The sequence below is a fragment of the Falco punctatus genome, assembly GCF_963210335.1.
Source record: "Falco punctatus genome assembly, chromosome: Z".
NCBI lineage: Eukaryota > Metazoa > Chordata > Aves > Falconiformes > Falconidae > Falco > Falco punctatus.
The window spans coordinates 9,653,068-9,670,502 of NC_137586.1; the positions used below are offsets into that span (position 1 = coordinate 9,653,068).

At 46.3% G+C, this 17,435-nt stretch overlaps 2 protein-coding genes across 2 annotated transcripts in view; one reads left to right on the forward strand and one right to left on the reverse strand.

The window, feature by feature from the left end:
* Positions 1 to 4,058: 4,058 nt before the first annotated feature.
* UBE2R2 (ubiquitin conjugating enzyme E2 R2) overlaps positions 4,059 to 17,435 on the forward strand; it is a 214,605-nt gene continuing 201,228 nt past the window's right edge. Inside the window, exon 1 of the mRNA XM_080371173.1 lies at positions 4,059 to 4,062. The gene's annotated coding sequence lies outside the window, so the exon portion shown is untranslated. The remainder of the gene's footprint in view (positions 4,063 to 17,435) is intronic.
* On the reverse strand, positions 11,509 to 16,949 carry LOC308056185 (phospholipase A2 inhibitor 25 kDa subunit-like). Its single transcript, XM_080371175.1, has 5 exons — positions 16,775 to 16,949; positions 15,474 to 15,590; positions 14,137 to 14,286; positions 13,858 to 13,998; positions 11,509 to 11,887 (listed from the first exon to the last, which is right to left on the reverse strand). Exons 1-5 carry the CDS (start codon positions 16,821 to 16,823, stop codon positions 11,667 to 11,669), a joined length of 678 nt encoding a protein of 225 aa, XP_080227301.1. The 5' UTR covers positions 16,824 to 16,949; the 3' UTR covers positions 11,509 to 11,666.

Consider the following 17,435-nt stretch of genomic DNA (forward strand, 5'->3'; position numbering starts at 1 on the left):
ATGAGAAAAAAACATAAAAATAGCCCCAAGCAGAATCCAGGCCTGAGGAGGAAGGGACCGCCACCACCAACATTGCGCTTCTCCCAGTGAACAGCTCAGGACACTGATAACTCACAGAGACAGCCCACCACCTCTCCGCTCGCTCAAGAAGTCCAGTGCCACCAGCCGTAAGACTCAGAGGGACATCAGAAGATGAGCATAGAATCGGACAGGAGCATTAGATATCAGTAAGTTTTCTTCTTTAAATGGTTTAAATGATTTTATTCATATTGCTAATGAGGCTTTTTGGTACTAATCTGGATTGTAAGTGTTAGTATTATCGCAACTGGACCAATAATAACTTTAATATGTCCTGATTAGCTCAAGATTTTAAATAAGCTTTCTGGTCTGGATGAACATAGTGTGTTCAACTTTGCCCATAATGATACTTTAGCACGAGAGAAGCTGTCAGAAATCCCAACACTCATTGCCAGGCATTAGCAGAGCTGAGAAAGCCTCTTTAGATAGTGACTTCAAAGACATGAGTAACCCTTCCACAAATCCTTTCCCTTGAAGTCTATCCTGCCCAGCTTACCTGTTTGAGGATGCATAGCACAACCATTGCTGTTCCAACAGCCAACAGCCTCCAGTTACCTGTTGGCATCAGGAGCCAAAACTTTGGTCAACAGCCTAGGTAGTAAGAGCTGCAGCTATTAAAGGTGCTCCTTCTGGGCCTTTTCCAGGCATCACCTTAAACAAATATATCACCTACTCCCAGCTTGTGCCCATACACTTACGCCTATCCCCATCACTTCTTTGGCCACCATTTTAGCCCTTAATTTATCCAGATTGATACTTCTCACGAAGTCTTACTCTCTCTCAAAGAGCCACGAGCTGAAATAGCCAGTGAGGGAGGGATCTCTTACACCCAGGGCAGGGCACAGGCTCGCTGTCCTTGACCCATCCGCAGCCAGTTCAGGTTTAGAGTCCTCCTTTGAGAAGGTAATTCTGACCAAAGAACTCCAGCTGCAGCTGGAAATGCCTTTCCAACAATAACCACAGCTTGGAAAGAGTGAAATGTGTTTCTCACTGCCATGCTCGTCATATTATTCTCAAATGTTTCCTGGTCTTTCTCTGCTCTAATTCTGCAACCTCCCTGTGTGTGCAAGGGTCAGGGTGAGCATCACTGAAAGCACCTGAAAAGCCCCAAAAGTGTCACAGAAGCCTCCTCATCTCCCAAAACTCACTGACACCCTCCAGGCAGAGGTAGAAACTGGTGACATGTCACCATGTAAGAAGCCCAGATTATACGTAGCAACACAGACAAGAACAGCTTTAGATTATTCTTGTTAGAAGCTCTGGAGGCTTGAGTGGACTCAGTTTTTGCTGTCAAGCTGACCCAAAAAAGTTACTTAGTTTAAATTTCCCTATGCTAAACTTCTGCTGAAATAAATTTTTGCCCAAGGAAAATGCTCATTCTGAGAGCATTTTTCTGATAGCAAAGTGTAGTGCAGAAATTCAAAGCTTTTCAACCACTCTGGCTTTACGAGGTAGATCACCACTGTTTGTAGAGTACGATGTTCTTCACTGAGACGTGCTCACAGCAGCCAGCCAAGTGTTTACTGATTTTAAGACATTATTCAACAATAGAAAGTCAATTGGGTTGGAGTTTATTATTTCAGATTTTTGGAAGGTTCTCTTCCTATGACTTCCAGTCATCTCTACCTTATGTAACTGCCTCCAAGGTCTACTCCTGATTTCCCAAAGACAAAAAGAAAACAATTCCAGCCTTTCCTTTCTAAAATAGGTGGGGGGCAATGGGAATATGGGGAAGGAAATGTGGGAGATATATCTTTGTTACAAGCCCTCTGTCTGACTGCACAGACAGACTGCAAAGAAATGGAAGCATCCTACTGGTTTCAGACTCATCTTCAATGTAGGAGAAAGCAACCATTTTGAGTCAATAAAAATATAAAGGCTCATGTGTTTCTACCTATTTCCACAAATCAGATTTCAAATTTATAAAAAACTAAACTTGCAATAAATTCATGAGATTCGGTCAAAAACTACTCTGCCACCAACAGATCAACTGGGCTTTGATGGTTCCCAAGGTCCCTCCCGGTCACAACAGTACATTGCAACTTGAGATAACGCTCTGAAGTTTTTCTGGAAATATGCTCTCATCCTCACCACATATTCTAGCAAGCAGCCCCAGAGGAAGGAACTCTTCATCAGCAGCTGCATCAAAACCTGGTTTTGACGGCAATATGAGCCCTCCCCACTGGATGTATGTTCAGCTCCTATATTGTCCTCTTACCTAAATGTCCTGCCCATGACTCCCACAAGCCTGATCCGCAGCGACCAACAGACCTGAGGATCGCAAAGCAAATTCACCTGCTGCACAGGGAATACAGCCATGTGCCTTCTGCTGACACACTGCACCATGCCCTCAATGGGAAGTAAGTGGAATCACCCAAGGGTGTGCAGCAACGCCTGGGCAGACCCAAATGAAACAAATAAAGGGAAATAATCTCCCAGCTGCCCAGTATCCAGAGCTGGACCAGACTTCTCAAACCGATCAATTGCCATTCAGGCACAAAAGAAGCAGTCAGATATTCAAAGTAGCTCAGCATCTGATGCCAAGAAGGGTCACAATGTTAGCCTTTCAAAATGCGTCCACTTTCCTCTTGCTAATCCTTTGGTTTTCCACCTGTCTCCCAGTTTTCAGTGCATGTGGATAAGCAGTGATTCCAACGGAGGCCAGAGACAACAGCAAAAGGATGTGGGGGATCAGCTCCAATTGTGGAGAGGACGTTTACAGCTCTTCTGTGGAAGCCAGCTTGTTCACCTGCCTCCACTCCTATAAATTCATTACAGCTCCTGCCAAGCAGCTGCTTCCCCACTTTTATGGCTTTTCTCTGGCCTATGACCACTTTTGGCATCATGCTGCATGCACCAAATGCATCGTCCAAGAATCCAGAGCTGACGACACTGCTAAAGACACGGGAATTATGCCGGGAAACGGAGAAGAAAAGGAAACTATTCCAAGCCTTGTGGGGAAAAGGCACTGTTAAAAATAAGTTGTTCTGTGACTAATGAAGCTAATAAGGTGCGCTTTCCTACAGTTCCCCTCCAACCTCCTCCATCATGATACTCCCAGCTCCTTCCAGAATCTGCTACTAGTTTGGCTGGATATCTGCATCCTGTGCTGTGCTGGCTGGCTCACAGCTGTACCTGCACTGATTTGTTGCTCCTCGGCCATCAGGCAGCAGCACCACAGGTTATATATTGTATATCGTGCTGAACCGTGCCTTTGGCTTGTGGGGAAGGACTAGGGAGCAGCAGCGACATGGATCCTTCTGCTTCACTCAGCTGCCAGTTTTCACAAAAGCATGAGCAAATTGAAATCTTGGAAATCTCTTACTAAGTGAAAAATATGGTAGAAATCACTATGGTTTCAAAAGTTTTTTGGAGACAGAGTGAGGGAAGGGGAAACAAATAGAGGGAAAAAAATAAATGCAGAGCTTTATTTTCTTAGGTAATCAGGTTTAAAAATACTGAAAAATGACACTACTGTGGACTTTACACGTTGATTTAGTACAAGATAGCCTGCAAATATCAATAGGGGTACAGCAGAAGTGTGAGGTCACACTCGCTGCAACCTGTAAAAGATCTGCTGGCCCCATTAAAGTCCCTTTCAAGCTAATTTTAAGCAGGTGTGAGTAATTACCAGAAAGGCTGAAGAGGAAGAAAGAAAAAAGAATTGCAGTAATAAAATCTAGGCTGAAAGTCAGTCTCTAAGTGGCTGCTAAATTGTACCTGCTCCTCTGCAGGAGAAGGACATGGCTGAGGGAAACGGATATCCCCTTGCACATGAGTAGCTGAGTGGGCACTGGGCTGGGGAATTTATCTCCATGAGGGGCCAAGAGGTTGCAGCCTCACTGGAGGTGCAGTGTGACCCCATTCCAGAGCCCACCTGATCCCCTGGGAACTCTGCCTTCCCTGGCTGACAGCTCTCTGGAGAAGCTCCAGAGAAAACCAGTGAATCCAGAGGAATTGCAACTTGCAGCACTGTGGGAGGGCGTGACTCCTGATGGCTCCTGAGGTTCCTCCATCTCTATTTTTCTGGGATACAATGGGTTTTCCTAAAGGTGTCAAACATTTGTCTGTTGAAAAGCAACTCTGTGAAGTGCTGGAAGAAGAGACAGCCAAAGTGATGTTAGAAAGCTGCACCCTTTGCATGTGCTGCAGCTACCGTTAGCCTTTTCCTATGCTGATCCAGGGCACAATAAGAAAAAGCAGAACAAGCACGGGGAAGACTAAGAATAATAGCACCCTTAGCATGTGGCATCAAGATCTGTCAACTGCCACGTGTCCACATCAGAAAATATTCTGCCTGTGAGGCTGATTTTTTTGTCTGACATTTCATTTTTTTTCCAGATGTACGTCATGCATTTGCCCTGCCAGTGAATTTTACTCCAGGTATTTTACTCATTTTCATTTCTGTTGCTGATGCCTGCCTACATAATAGCTAGGAGGTGGATAGTCCAGGTCACAAATCAAAGACCGATTTCTTTCTTTGAATTTCCTCATGGGCCTCCTGTCTCGATGAAGGACTCCAGCCATTATTGAAACCCAAAAGCCAAAATGCAGAGGGAAAAGGTGAATCTGGTGCCAACCTTTGTCCTCCCAGAGAATCTTCATTGGAAAGCTGGACACCTTCTTGCAGTCAGCTAAAACCCACATGGGTAGGGAGGTGCTGACACAAAATGGGACAAGAAACAGAGGGATGAACCTTCCCACAGACATGCCAGAAGTAATAAAAGAAAAGCACCTTTTCAGGAAAAAAAAAATTCTATTTTTCTCTTCCCTGTTTCTTTTAGAGGTATGCTGCCCATTATTTCCCCATGTTGTTCTGCCAGTCAGCTCTCATTTCAATTAGAAACCCTATGCCAACATAACTGCCTGGATCTTAAACCAGCCCTCCTCTCTCTGGCTCTTTCCCATGGGCTGCGCTGAGGCATCAGGGAGCTGAAAAGCTGAGCTGCTGTGTGTTTGCAGGTTTTGTGGCAGTGCAGCTCTGCCACAGAGGGTTTGCTCCAGAGCTGGTACTGCAGCAGCAAGATCTCTAGATACAGGGGAAGGAAAACCCTGTGCCAGAAATAGTTGCAGTGCTCCAGCAGGCCCTGCAGACCACCAAGCAGACACCACCTCCCTGTAAATTACAGTAAAGGGAGCGCTGAGCAGTTCCTCATGTGCCCCAGATGGGCTGTGGAGAGAGGAACTGCCACAACCAGGGTGCCAGGGTGGGTGGAGGCAGGGGAGAGGATACTGGGAATGTGCCTCACAAAGCCCAGTAAACTCTGATCCCCTGCCAATCCTTCCCCTTCTGCTCAGACTATCCTGCATGCATGGGAATGTCCCTCTGGACAGTCATGTACAGGTCACCATGCTTATTGCTTAGCCAACCATGAAACACTAGAGCTTCATGAAAAAATGAGTGAGAAAGACATAGGCAAGATGCACAATCTGGGCCTGATCCAGACTGGATTTTTTTTAGGGAGGGACTGAACTTCAGCCAGTCCAAGATGCAAACCGGCATTCCCACGGTTGCCTGCCATGGCTTACTCTTTAACCCATCCCACCAGGTGATGGGAACAGACCCCACGGGCAGGAGTTTCCACACAAAACTGGAGGGAAGAGAAGCTGGAAATGGGGGATGATGTTGGTTAATGACTTGGTAACACTTCAGCGATGTTGGTTAATGACCAGGCCTGCGACTGTACTAGGCTTTTCTATCTCCTGCAGGTCATTAGTGTCATAAGCACCATTTGCTTTCAGCCTGGGGCCATTCATGGCACGTCGTAGTTGTTAGCACTTACAGCAGTTTATAGCAGCTCTGGTGCGTAATTTGCATTATGGTCAGTTCCTGTAATCTGACAAATCTTATAATACTGCACCAGATTTCTTAGAGCACTCCTCTTGCCATCATGCAGATAACGAGGATCTCAGCTCCCATGCTCATGCCTGCAGATTTCTTGAGTGAACTGCAAAGGTTTGAGACCACAGGGCAGATAAATGAAGCCACAGCTACAGTCTTAGTTAGACCAGGGACACTAAGTCACATTTCTCAAAAGCTTCTGGCCAGCAGCATGGTGTGTCAGACCACTGTCTCTCTATATGAGTACTCAGCCATGGACCCAGCAACACAGTAAAGAAAAAAGAGAGGGGCAATCAGCCAGAAAAAATGTCTTAAATTCCTCATTTTACAGACACATGGTAAGAGAATTTAACCACGTACGAAACGCCTGACTTCTTAAGCATGATACTATAGATTAACGTCCTGCAACACTACCTGCTAAAGCTCCCACATCTCCTGATGGGAATCAGCTCCCACAGCTTGAACCAGCTCCTCCACTGAATCCAAGCTTCCAGCTAGACATTTTACGTAGGCTGTGACAGGCTACTTCCCAAATGGCATCAAACCCTTTGGAACCAACAAATGCTGTCAGATGGCCCTTATCTGGGGGCTTCAACAGGCCTTGTTGTTTCCTAGAGTTGTAACTTCACAGTTTCACAATTCCCTTGAGCCTGCACAGACCCCAGAACTTATAACCAGCTACTTTTTCAGAAATCAGCAGCCACTAGTTTTCATGTTTTCTCTGGCAATCTACATCATCCCAGGAGGTCTCCAGCAGAAACCTGCTTGGAAAATTGTGTGCTCTGATCTGATACTCCCTACCTGAGTCTTCTGGAGCAGAAAATCTTTAAAAAAAAAAAAAAAAAAAAAAAAAAAAAAAAACAACCAGCAAATAAATAAATATTCTAGATTCCTTACTGCAACAACACAGGTTTCTGGGCAGGAGGCCCAAGGGCTTGTCCCCCGGAGACATGAGGTGTGACCTTGGGAGGCAATGAAGTGTAGAAGGAAACTTTCCCTTCCTGTGATCTGCAACATCCTAAAACAGAACAGCTCTGTCTCCAGTGGCAGCAGCCAAGTATGCAGCCCCAGCACTGATGTGCACATAAGCTTTTGTCCTAAAAACTGCCAAGTATTAGAGGTCTGGTTGCTTGAAGTGGATGGTTAGGCAATTCTAAGACAGGTGCAGGGATGAATTTTATTTTCATTCACCCATCTGTGTGAGAATTCTGATGAGTCTGAACAAGATGGTCTACCAGTTTGGATATGTATAGGGAGGGAGAAGTGCTTCTTCCGTGTGACAGCAGTAGAGATGGGGACCAAATGCTATTCTTCACAATATACAGTCCAGACAAGAGTAAACATGTGTGAAGCTTTGGGAACAGCAGGTTTTTATCCAGTAGAGGTATCCACAGAGTCAGGAGATGAGGTCCTGCAGCTTTTGATGCAAAGTTAGCCTGTTCCTTAGCACAGTGGCTGCGGAGCATTTGCTTTCTTATTTGCAGATTTTTCTTATTTATCTTATTTGCAGATAAAATGTTCTCCAAGGAAAAGACAGGACCCTGGGGATGGGGTCTTCTGCACCTAACATTGTCTGTCTACAGTGAAGATGCCTCCATCAGTGGTGGTCCTCAGAGTACAAATGGGAACCTGCAGCGTGATTAGAACTGGAGAACCTGGTCTCCAAGAGATGTATTGACTCAGGCCCCCAGGGGTTTGATGACATGCTCAGATGGAGACACCTACTTGTTGCACAAACCTACATTTGGTCAGATGGTCCCAGTCCTGCTGTCTTTTCCTGAAAGAGGTGGGAAAATTGTTTAAGTCTCTGGTATGCAGCACAACACACATTCTTCCTGCCTCAGAGAAAGATTGCTTGTTCATTCACTGCTTGTCTTCATTTTGCCTGTGAAGATGTGTAATCCCCAAAATACATACCTACTGGACCTGCTGGCCCAGGGTGCTGGACAAACTCCCTGGTAAGAGCCCTGGTCATTACATAAAAGAAACACAGCAACTACTTTGCATTCTTTTGCAAATACAACCCCAGGCCATGCTCTGGCCAGATAAACTGTGTCACAGCATCCCAAGCTCCTGGTGTGAAACTGCTGTGGGCAGGAATGCTTCCCAAGAAGTGGAAGGAAAACATTCCCAGCTCCAGATATGCCAGGAAGAAGAAGCCAAGGATTTTTGTATCTGGCAAAAAAAACCTTTCATGGTGCATGGCTGCACAAAGACACAGCCCCTTCTCCCCAGCTTTCCTGCCCTGCTCATCCCCAGTCCACCCAGAGAGCTCAGGACTGTGTCCACCAAATGACAGCTCAAATCCTCATCTTCCCTCCTTCATCCTACAAAATCTCCAGCCTGTTGGGTAAAACTCTTGCATGTCCATCTCCCTATCTCAGATCACCAACGGGTTTTCTGGCTGTCACCAGCCTTTCTTGCCAGCTCAGCATTTTGGGAAAGAACCAAAACTTCAGAGGAAAGAGAGGGAATGGCAGGAGACAGCTAATTTTCCACTGTCAGGGGAGAGAAGGCAATGGTCTGCGTCCTCTTTGTTATGCAAAGGGGAGATCAAAGCTGTTGTTCACATGGTCATTATTGCAGATAAGGGAGGCAGCAGCCAGCCATACAGGGCCAGGAGCATCTCTATCTCCCATGCCTGGTAGCTGAAGTGTCTACAAGATCTAAGGGAGGATCTGGTATTTACATGTCTGCGTGTGCTCGCCTGTGTGGGAGTAGAGTTTGTATATATTATAAGGAGAAAATGTAGATGGAAAGAACAGAGTTTTGTATCTAAGGCCTGCTTCAAAGCCCATTAAAATCAACAGGAGTCATTCCACTTACTGTGATGGGTTTTGGCCCCATCTCTCCTTGCCCCTCCCTACCATGCCTATGACCTCAGGGCTGCTCCCTGCTGCATATCCTCGATTAAACCCTGCGAGTCATGGGGCTTCCCATGCTCACCACAGCAGTGGTTTTACTGGGAATCTCTGGAGACGCCCCCTCCTCTGGTGTTCACACCCTGCAGATATTTAGAGCAAGTGTTGCTCATTCATCACTCCTTGCTCAAGATACGGAGATCCCATTGTTTGGTTTGGTTTTATAAATTGGCGCCACCAGTTTTTGTCCTGTCTTTTGTGTTGCCTTTATCTGAACACACTCCAGCATCATCTCCCTCCCCAGAAGCCAGATTTAAGATCAGAAGGGCTCATCATCTCATCACCTTCCTCCATACCCTGGTCTATCACGTTTCTACCAGCTCTGCCTGAACTACCTATAATGTATCTGCAACTACAGCATCCATTTCTGAAAGGCCTTCGTGCTGGGTTTGCAGACATCAAAAGCTGATGACTCCTTTGCTCTCTCTAATGGCTGAAGTCTGTGCACAGTGACGATGTGACTTTTTCTCCTTTGGGTGTGTCAGGTTTCTGCTGTGCTTTCGTGTATAAAAAAGCCCTTTAATATCTTATCATTTCCATAGAAGTGTGTTTATAGCCTGTAAACAAGCCACTTCTCTATCTTCTTTCCAGTAAGATCACAGGTTTATGCTCCTAAAGTCTCTCACTGCAATGCATTTTATTTCACACTTTCCATTTTTAACAGCCTTTAAAAATGTGGATGTTGGAACAGAACCAGCATTAGTCATAAAGATGCAGGATTGTTTCCACTCATCACTCCCCCACTATACAGCTACAGACTACAACAGCTTTGCCACAACATTGAGTTAGAGGTCAAAATTGATGTGTGTCTCCTCTCTGCACCACAAACCCTTGTTAGAAAAATTGCTGTCTTCTCTTGTTCTCTCTGTCCTCCCCAAACACCACCCCAGCACCATGGCTTTCTGGATGTGTCTCACCCAAGTCTTGCCCGGGCTGAACAAACCCATTTAGCTTTTCTGTCCCGATAACATCACAGGTCAAAGTGGAAGAGAAAGTGAAGGGTTGAGCCATCGAAGCAGATCGAGATCTGCCATGGGGTGCCACAGACAGCAATGTAATGTTCTGCATGAACATGCAGGAGGTGTGTTCAGGGATAATGCACTTGCATAGATAGAGAATTTTTTTAATTCCAGGGTGTTATCAGATCTGGAAAAATGCTGAAGGATTGAGTCGCTGCAGTATCAGTCTATTGCTACACGATAAAAGGGGAGATGTATTGCCTCTCTTTCACATCATAATTGCACAGCCTCTGCAAATAATTAACTGAGACTAACCAGACTCTTTTCCCTGCATTAAATCTGTTTTATCAGTTCACTCCCCGCCCCAAAAATTAATTTTCACTCTCAGACCCACACCCCTTTATTATAATAGATAATGTGAAATTCTCTCCCAAATAATTTGGTGGGAATACTAGGAGGAAAGGAGTTTCAGCCTGTTTGGGAAGAAGAAAAAGTCTGGGGGAGACAGAAATTACAAGAACATTCAGTGCCCATGCTGCAAGTTAAAAGCTGATCATGTATATTTTCATACATGCATATGTAGGCATAGTCATCTGGCTGCTGCCGCCCATTATGGTCTGGTTTCAGCAGCCAAGGTTTTCCATAGGGCTTTCTGCCACAGCATTGAACTGGGAGATAAAATTGCATTGCCTCAACACTATAACTCCGTGTCCAAAACACTGCACATTTGCATTGTGAGCCAGGGCTACTAAGGATAGACAGAGTCATGCACATTGCTTAATAATCCTGTTCAAAAGACAATTCTGCTTCAAAAATGGGCCACTCATCTGGGAACAGATGCTTAATGAAACACTGAAATTTGCTAACATCCCTGGTACACTCTACACTCCAGCATCTCCCAGAGCTCCCGCTGTTTTATCCTTTTGCCCACCGCCCATACTACCTCCCAGGTATGGCGATGCTGCCAGATGTGCAGTTTTTCTTCAGTGCCTTTATGTAGGACCAACCTGCGGAGACCCATTAGGGCAGGCAGTGGCTGGAGCAGAATAGCCAGGTGGTGGTAAATGTAGAAGAGGGGAGACTATCCCAGCTATGGGGGTAGCTTGGCCAACAGAAGGGAAATAGACATTGGGCTAAATCTTCCCATTACTTGGACTCCCAGCAGCCCTTCACAGTAGAAAACTGCTTATTTTATGAAATTAAACCTTCTTAAGGTAAGCATTTATTCCAGATAATCATGAAACCTAAGACAAAATGGGAGAGTGTCTGGTAAGCCAAGAAGAACCACCATGAGGAGAAAGGCTCTCGCCAGAAGCAGTTTGCTTGTGGCAGTTTCACTGACTCTTCTCTGAAACAGAGCCTGCGTCAGGATGGCCCTGAACAGAGGCACTCTGCCTACTGCGGAGAAACAGGATACAAAGGAAGGAAAAAGGGGCAAGCTATCTTCCTAACCAGCGTGAACCTGTTAGGAACTCACCTCCAGTCCCTTTCAGAGCCTGGAAAAGTGGCTTTGGAACTTGTCACTTATCCTGAAATAGTGAATGTAGGCTGTAAGGCTGTCTAGAGAGTTTCCATTGCCTGTGCAGTGCACGGGCACCTCATGCCATCTCCCCTGGCCCCAGCGTGGACAAAACACTCAGAGAATGTAACATGAAACCAACCCCTGTTGAACATATGAGTCTTTAATTCAATGAGGAAACAAAATAAGTGTAGGTACTGTCTTTATTCTGTGAAATTATAAAAGAAGAAGAGGTGATTTGAAGATGAACTCCCCATGGCAGAGAAGCCACAGCAAAAAGGATTTGGCGCAAACCAAAAGTGCTGGAGTTTGTCATCGGCTTTGCTTAACCCAGCACTTAGTGAGAATCAGAAAAGTACCTTCTCCAAGATGAATCCTGACAGGACAGGGAGGAAGAGGGTGTCCGGAGGGGCAAAGCCAGAACTCACTATGGCCAAACCATATGAAGCTGGTTTGCACTGGAATGACCTTATGTCCATCATCCCCAGGCTGTTTTTTCCATCTCCTACTATACTGCATTCAGAAATGGTGGTGCAGCCCTTCATGGCAGCTTTCAGAGACAATCCACCTATGAAGGAGAAGTACATGCCATGCGTCAGGGAAACCAGTCTTCATAGTTATTCCCTCCCTGGCCAATAAGGTCCCCATTTCCACCCCAAGAACTTCCCATTCCTTATAGCCAGTTGGCTTCAACACCACCAACCCATTCCTGTCTGTTCCCATCCCCTGAACAGATTTGAAGAAGCCACAAGGTCACCTTGGTTGACTTGAAATACAAAGGGTTTAGAGTTTGTCTTTTCTTTCTTTCTGCTAAATAAAAATGATTTTTAAAAAAAATCTACATGTTTTAAATTTAAAAAAAAATAAAGGTTTTTAATAGTTTTCTTTCTCACATTTAAAAACATTAAAACATATGTGTTCAAATCTTGCCTAGCTCCCTAAAGAAACCAGGGCTGTGTGAGAGCACTCCAGGTGTTCTTGTCTCCTTTTCTCTCCAACCCTCTCATGACATTTGAACTGGATTACTCTCTCACAGCCAGACGTGCACAGGGGTGAGTAGTTAGGACATTACAGGGTGAGCCATTTATTCAGGTAAGTCCATTCTCTAAGGTCTTACAGGATTTAGCCAAACCAACAGATAAACCCTGCTCACGTGCCCACTGAGGGAGAGCCTGAAACCTGAATTTGTCCCTTACCAACAGTGGTGCATCTACCTGAGGAGAACACCTGAGAAGGTGCTACGTGCCTAACTCCCCATTCACGTACTCTTGCTCCCATTGCTTGCTTTCGCTTACGCTGCTCATGTTTCTTTGCTGCACAGGCCATTGAGGTGTGGAATATTCTGCTGGATGCTTTTATCTTCAGAACAAATTATATATAAGGGTGCTTCATTCGTTTCTTGCCCTCCTTTGCCCCCTGCACTGCTGCTTCCTCTGCGCAGCTAATCATACTGATAGGTCTGCTCTATTTACAGAGGCAGATCAGTTAAGTCAAGACAAGTTAGGAGCATTTTTTATTTCAGTACACTAAACTAATTGCACCACTCTATTTCCATTGCTGTGACTAAGAAAATTCTTGTTTTCCTTCATGTTGTCTCTGTGAAGCACCTTCTAATCCAGGGTTTGTCCAATACGTCTATAAAGTGTATAGCAAAGACCTTCAGGCATCATATCATCACCCAGAAATATTGTCAACTCAGAGCAACTTCATCCATAACCATACACAAGATAATATTTTCTTGTCTGTTTCTACAGCAGATGCTGGTGCCCTTAATTTCCTTGTTATTCTTCCTGCTTGCTGGAGCACAGGCAAGACTGCCATGAAACATGGAAGTCTTTTTACCTGCGGCAGGGGAGGAAAGGGGAGTGACCAGGGAGCTTGTGGTCTACTTTCCTCTCTCTAATTACAGCTGCTGAGATAGGAAAATTTTCTGAATGGAAGTGTAATGTGCTGCTGGTGACCCCAGCCATGCAAAGGCTGGAGTTCCCTGGCTGGCAAGATCTTTGGGTACCCCAAAGGCTCAGTTGCACTGTTCATGGGAAGGAACCTGTCCCTGGCTCTCTAGGAGCAGAAGCACCGCTACAACAAACAGTGTCTTGGCCCCAGTGACCAGCGTCACCTCATGAGAAAGCCAATGGCTCTGTACCAGTTTCACCTGAACCTCCACTAAGCAGGCAACTGGCTTGGATCCAGATTCATCCTCATGCATCCTTGCTAGGCCCAGCAGGTTCAGGGTCTCAGTCAGATTTCTCACATGCCCATGTATCAGATGGCTTCAGTCCAGTTCTGCTCTTGACCTCAGTTATGTCATGCTATGAGGAATCCCAACAGTTGTCTGTGCATGATGGGGAAGGAGGAAGAAGAAAGCACCTCAGCCCTTTGATTACCTTTAAGAACATTCCCTTCCAGTTCCATGTCTCTTCCTCTTTCCTTCACACTTTTTTGCCCATTTTCTTTTCTCTGTGATGCTTTATCTTAGACTGGTTTCACCCATTTAACCAAAAAGATGAAAGACAGTCCCAAGCAAAAGGCAATTACCAGAATTCATTAACCCAGAAATGTCAACACACTGGGTTTCAGATCCAGTGCAGTTTATGATTTCGTTACTGCACTGAAAGGAGTCCACGCTGTAGCAGGCAGGACACTGGTATCCATTGGGCATGTTTTCCTCTGGTGGCACTGGAAGGAAAGAGGTTGACTGTAACTGGTTTTAGCGAGGGAACAAGAGGAATGGGCCAGGTGATGGCTTAGCCTGGAAGACCCCATGGGATGGGGCAGACAGAGAAGGGACGGGGTATAAGGGAAAAGAGAGCTTACATGTGACAGAGGTGGTTTGACAGTTATTTCCTGTGCAGCAAGCCAAGTGACTCCTTGCTTTTACCTTCCCGTAGTTCATGGTGATAGGGCCAAGCTGGCAGATGCTGGATGGCAGGCAGGACTTGACAGATGAAGGGATTGCCACCCCCCCTGCAATGAAGCAGAGGGCAGTGACAAGCTATTAACTACAAGGTAACTCCCCTCCCCTCCCACTAGTTCCTACAGCAGGAACTGATACGCAGCTGTGCTGGGACCTGAGAGTGGTCTGGGGACAGTGGAGCGCCCCCAAAATCAGCCCCAGTGATCCTGGTGATCCCCTCAGAGGAATGAGGGTGTCATCACATCCGAGACACTATTCAGGAATTTCTCCTCCTCCATGATGTGCTTAAAGTCAGGAGAGTACACAACTCTTCACAGACAGCTGGCCTTGTTGCAGATGTTCAAGTTAGCCAGAATGCCCCAGCTGCAGATCTTATGGGGTCACCCACATGCCTCTGACCCATAGCCCGCACTTCTTCATGCACAGTCCACCGAGTACATGGTCTACTACAGCCACAAGCACCCTGATGCAGGCAAGACTAAGTCTTCCCCATCAGCCAAGCCCAAAAGGTGCAATAGGGAGCAGAACAGTTACCTGGAGTCTACTGAGGTCCCTCTAATACTTTGAGGATGAAGTGTGGCTTTGCACAAGCAGAAAGAAGTACCCACTGGAGCTGCCAGCACCAAAGCTGGTAGGATACAAGTCAACCTCCAGTCTAAAAGCCATCACTGGTCACATCACTGAAGCTGGGTGATGACCAAAGACATGCCACTAACACAACCAAGTGTACAGTTGTGTCAGGGCTCAGGACCCACCTTTGGCTTATCAACCATGGGGACATGGTGGTAGCTCAGTCCTGGTGGTGTGACCTGGCTGCCTGGTGTCCCCTTCCCTACTTGAGAAAGGGAGTCAGATGAAGACAGTTTCTCCCTCCACCCATGGTCAGTGCACCCTCAGCACTAGAGGCCATCAGCCTCTCAACCCAACTACTCAACCTTTTTAAAGTTAAAAAGATTAAAATCCAGTGTCTCCTCCCAGTGTGCTGCCTAGACCTTCCCCTCCATGGCTAAGAACCAAGCCCTCCCAGCCGGAAACACTGCTTGAGACAGAGAAATGGAGAGCTTTTCCCATTTCAGAACATCCTGATCTCTGGGTCCTCTGCCAGTGAAAAGGAAAATTAATAGCTTATCCAAGGACTCACCATAAGTGACAGTGACAGAGGTGAGGGGAGAGACCCATCCCCACCCCTGCTCTGACAGCGGTGCTGGCCCACAGCCACGGTGGGTGTCTCACCTACCTATCATGACTTCATGCAGAATAATGCCGCAAGTATCTTCAGCACCACTACAAGTTTTCATGGGGCCAGAGCAGCTTTTTCCTATGCTGTGGCAAACCTCACACTGAAGGGAGGTCCCTGGGGAAAGAAAGAGGACACATTCCTGGGTGGCAGTCACGAGGCTTCCCCTTTCATCAATACTTTGCTTCATCATATCAGCACTTTTCAGTTCTCTTCCCTTATTTCTCTTGTCCTATTGCTCAATTTGTGTCATTGCTTTTTTCTATTATTTCTATTACTATTTATTCTAGTATGAACTTGAATTTGGGCAAGTGAGAGGAATGCCATTTGGGGAAAGCATTTTACATTTTAACCACCAATACTGAGCCAGCTTCCCTTATCTCCTGTACAAAGGTGTTTCCTTGGTGGTCCTGACACTGCTAAGGAAAGCATGCCCACAAACCCCTCCACCCTGGCAGGCATTCAGCTGTCCCTGGCTTCCCAGGCCCCAAATCCCCTCTTTGCAGCGAGCAGGGGCTGGGGATCAAGAAGCTGCCAGTGGGCGTTTACACATTATGGGGAATAGCATATCTCTTTGTAGGCGTTAAGGGAAATCACTTTACAAACTGCCTGCTGGAACGTCTTACGCAGATCAGAATATCAGGTAGTCAGCAGGAAACAGTCAAAAAGAAATAAAATGTTTATCAACAGAAATCAAACAGCATGTCTTCCCTGACACTCTCATTGGGACCCAAGGTTCCAGCATGTAGATTGAAAGGTCCAGGGCATGTGTCAGTTCCCTAAACCCAGGTGCCATCTGCGGCCTCTTGCAGTGGCTGTGATATCTACATGGGGTGGCAGACATGACAGAAGACCTCCAAGATTTCAGTGGTCTTCTGAAGCAGAGCTGAAGGACAGCCAAGATGACATATAATGTCTGAAATGTCACACAACCCTGGGCATGAGCAAAATAAATCAGCCCCTAAGTTTGTTGTTAAATGGTGGCTGGAGATAGATTCAGCTGACCAAAGGTCTGTCTGCCTCAGAGTAACTTGAGTGACTCCCATGACTGTCCCAGCTAGATCACCAGTGACCACCACGGGAGCTTAGACAGCTGTTTCACATTGTAAATGCCCTCATCTGCACACTGGCTAACAGCACCAAAGATCCCCCAAGAAGACCAGTGTCCCCTCTGCAGTGCAGATGCCCCCAGACAAGGGGTTCCTATAGCTCAGATGGCTGGAATGGCCCCACATGCAGACGACCCATTCCCAGACCACTTCAATGTCTCACAGCCTTGCAGATCCCAGCAGAAAACTCACCTGGGTCCAGGAAAGCCAGGAAGAAGCTAAGGCCAAGGGACACTTTCATGCTGATGGGATGTAAGCACAGGGAGCTGCCAGGTCTTGCCGAGCACAGTGCCGTGTGCCACAAGGGCTTTACAGATTTGAGGAAAACAGGGCGTTTTGGGGAAGTCGCAGTCAGGGAAGTGCTCTGAAGAATTATAGAGGATATATATATCTGCAGAGGAGTAGCACAAGTGTTTGTTTTTTCTTAAAGCACAAGTTCTGCCTTTTCCTCTGCATAAGTAATGCTGTTTGTCTTTCCCCAGTTGAGAGTATGCAGCCTGTGGGGAAAGACTGGCGTGCCTGAGATCTGTCAGGTATGTCTCCAGTGCAGACTTTGTTTGAACAACATTCAGCCTCTGCCATAGGTATGAATGATGAAGCAGAAACCATTTGAACAGCGCTGTTGTGCTCTCACCATTAGGCCCAAAGAAGCAAAGTGCCCTTTCCAGCCTGAATGATTCTAGGATTCTAAGGGCCAGCCAGGAATTTTCTTTATGGCTGAGTTTTTGCTGGCTGGTTTCCCATCTCCCTTCCCATCAGACAGTCAAGCGCTCTCATGCCCTGAGTACGGCAGCAAAGCAGACAGTGGCCAAGCAGTGAGCTTCCTCTCCAAGCTGACATGCAATTTCTGTTT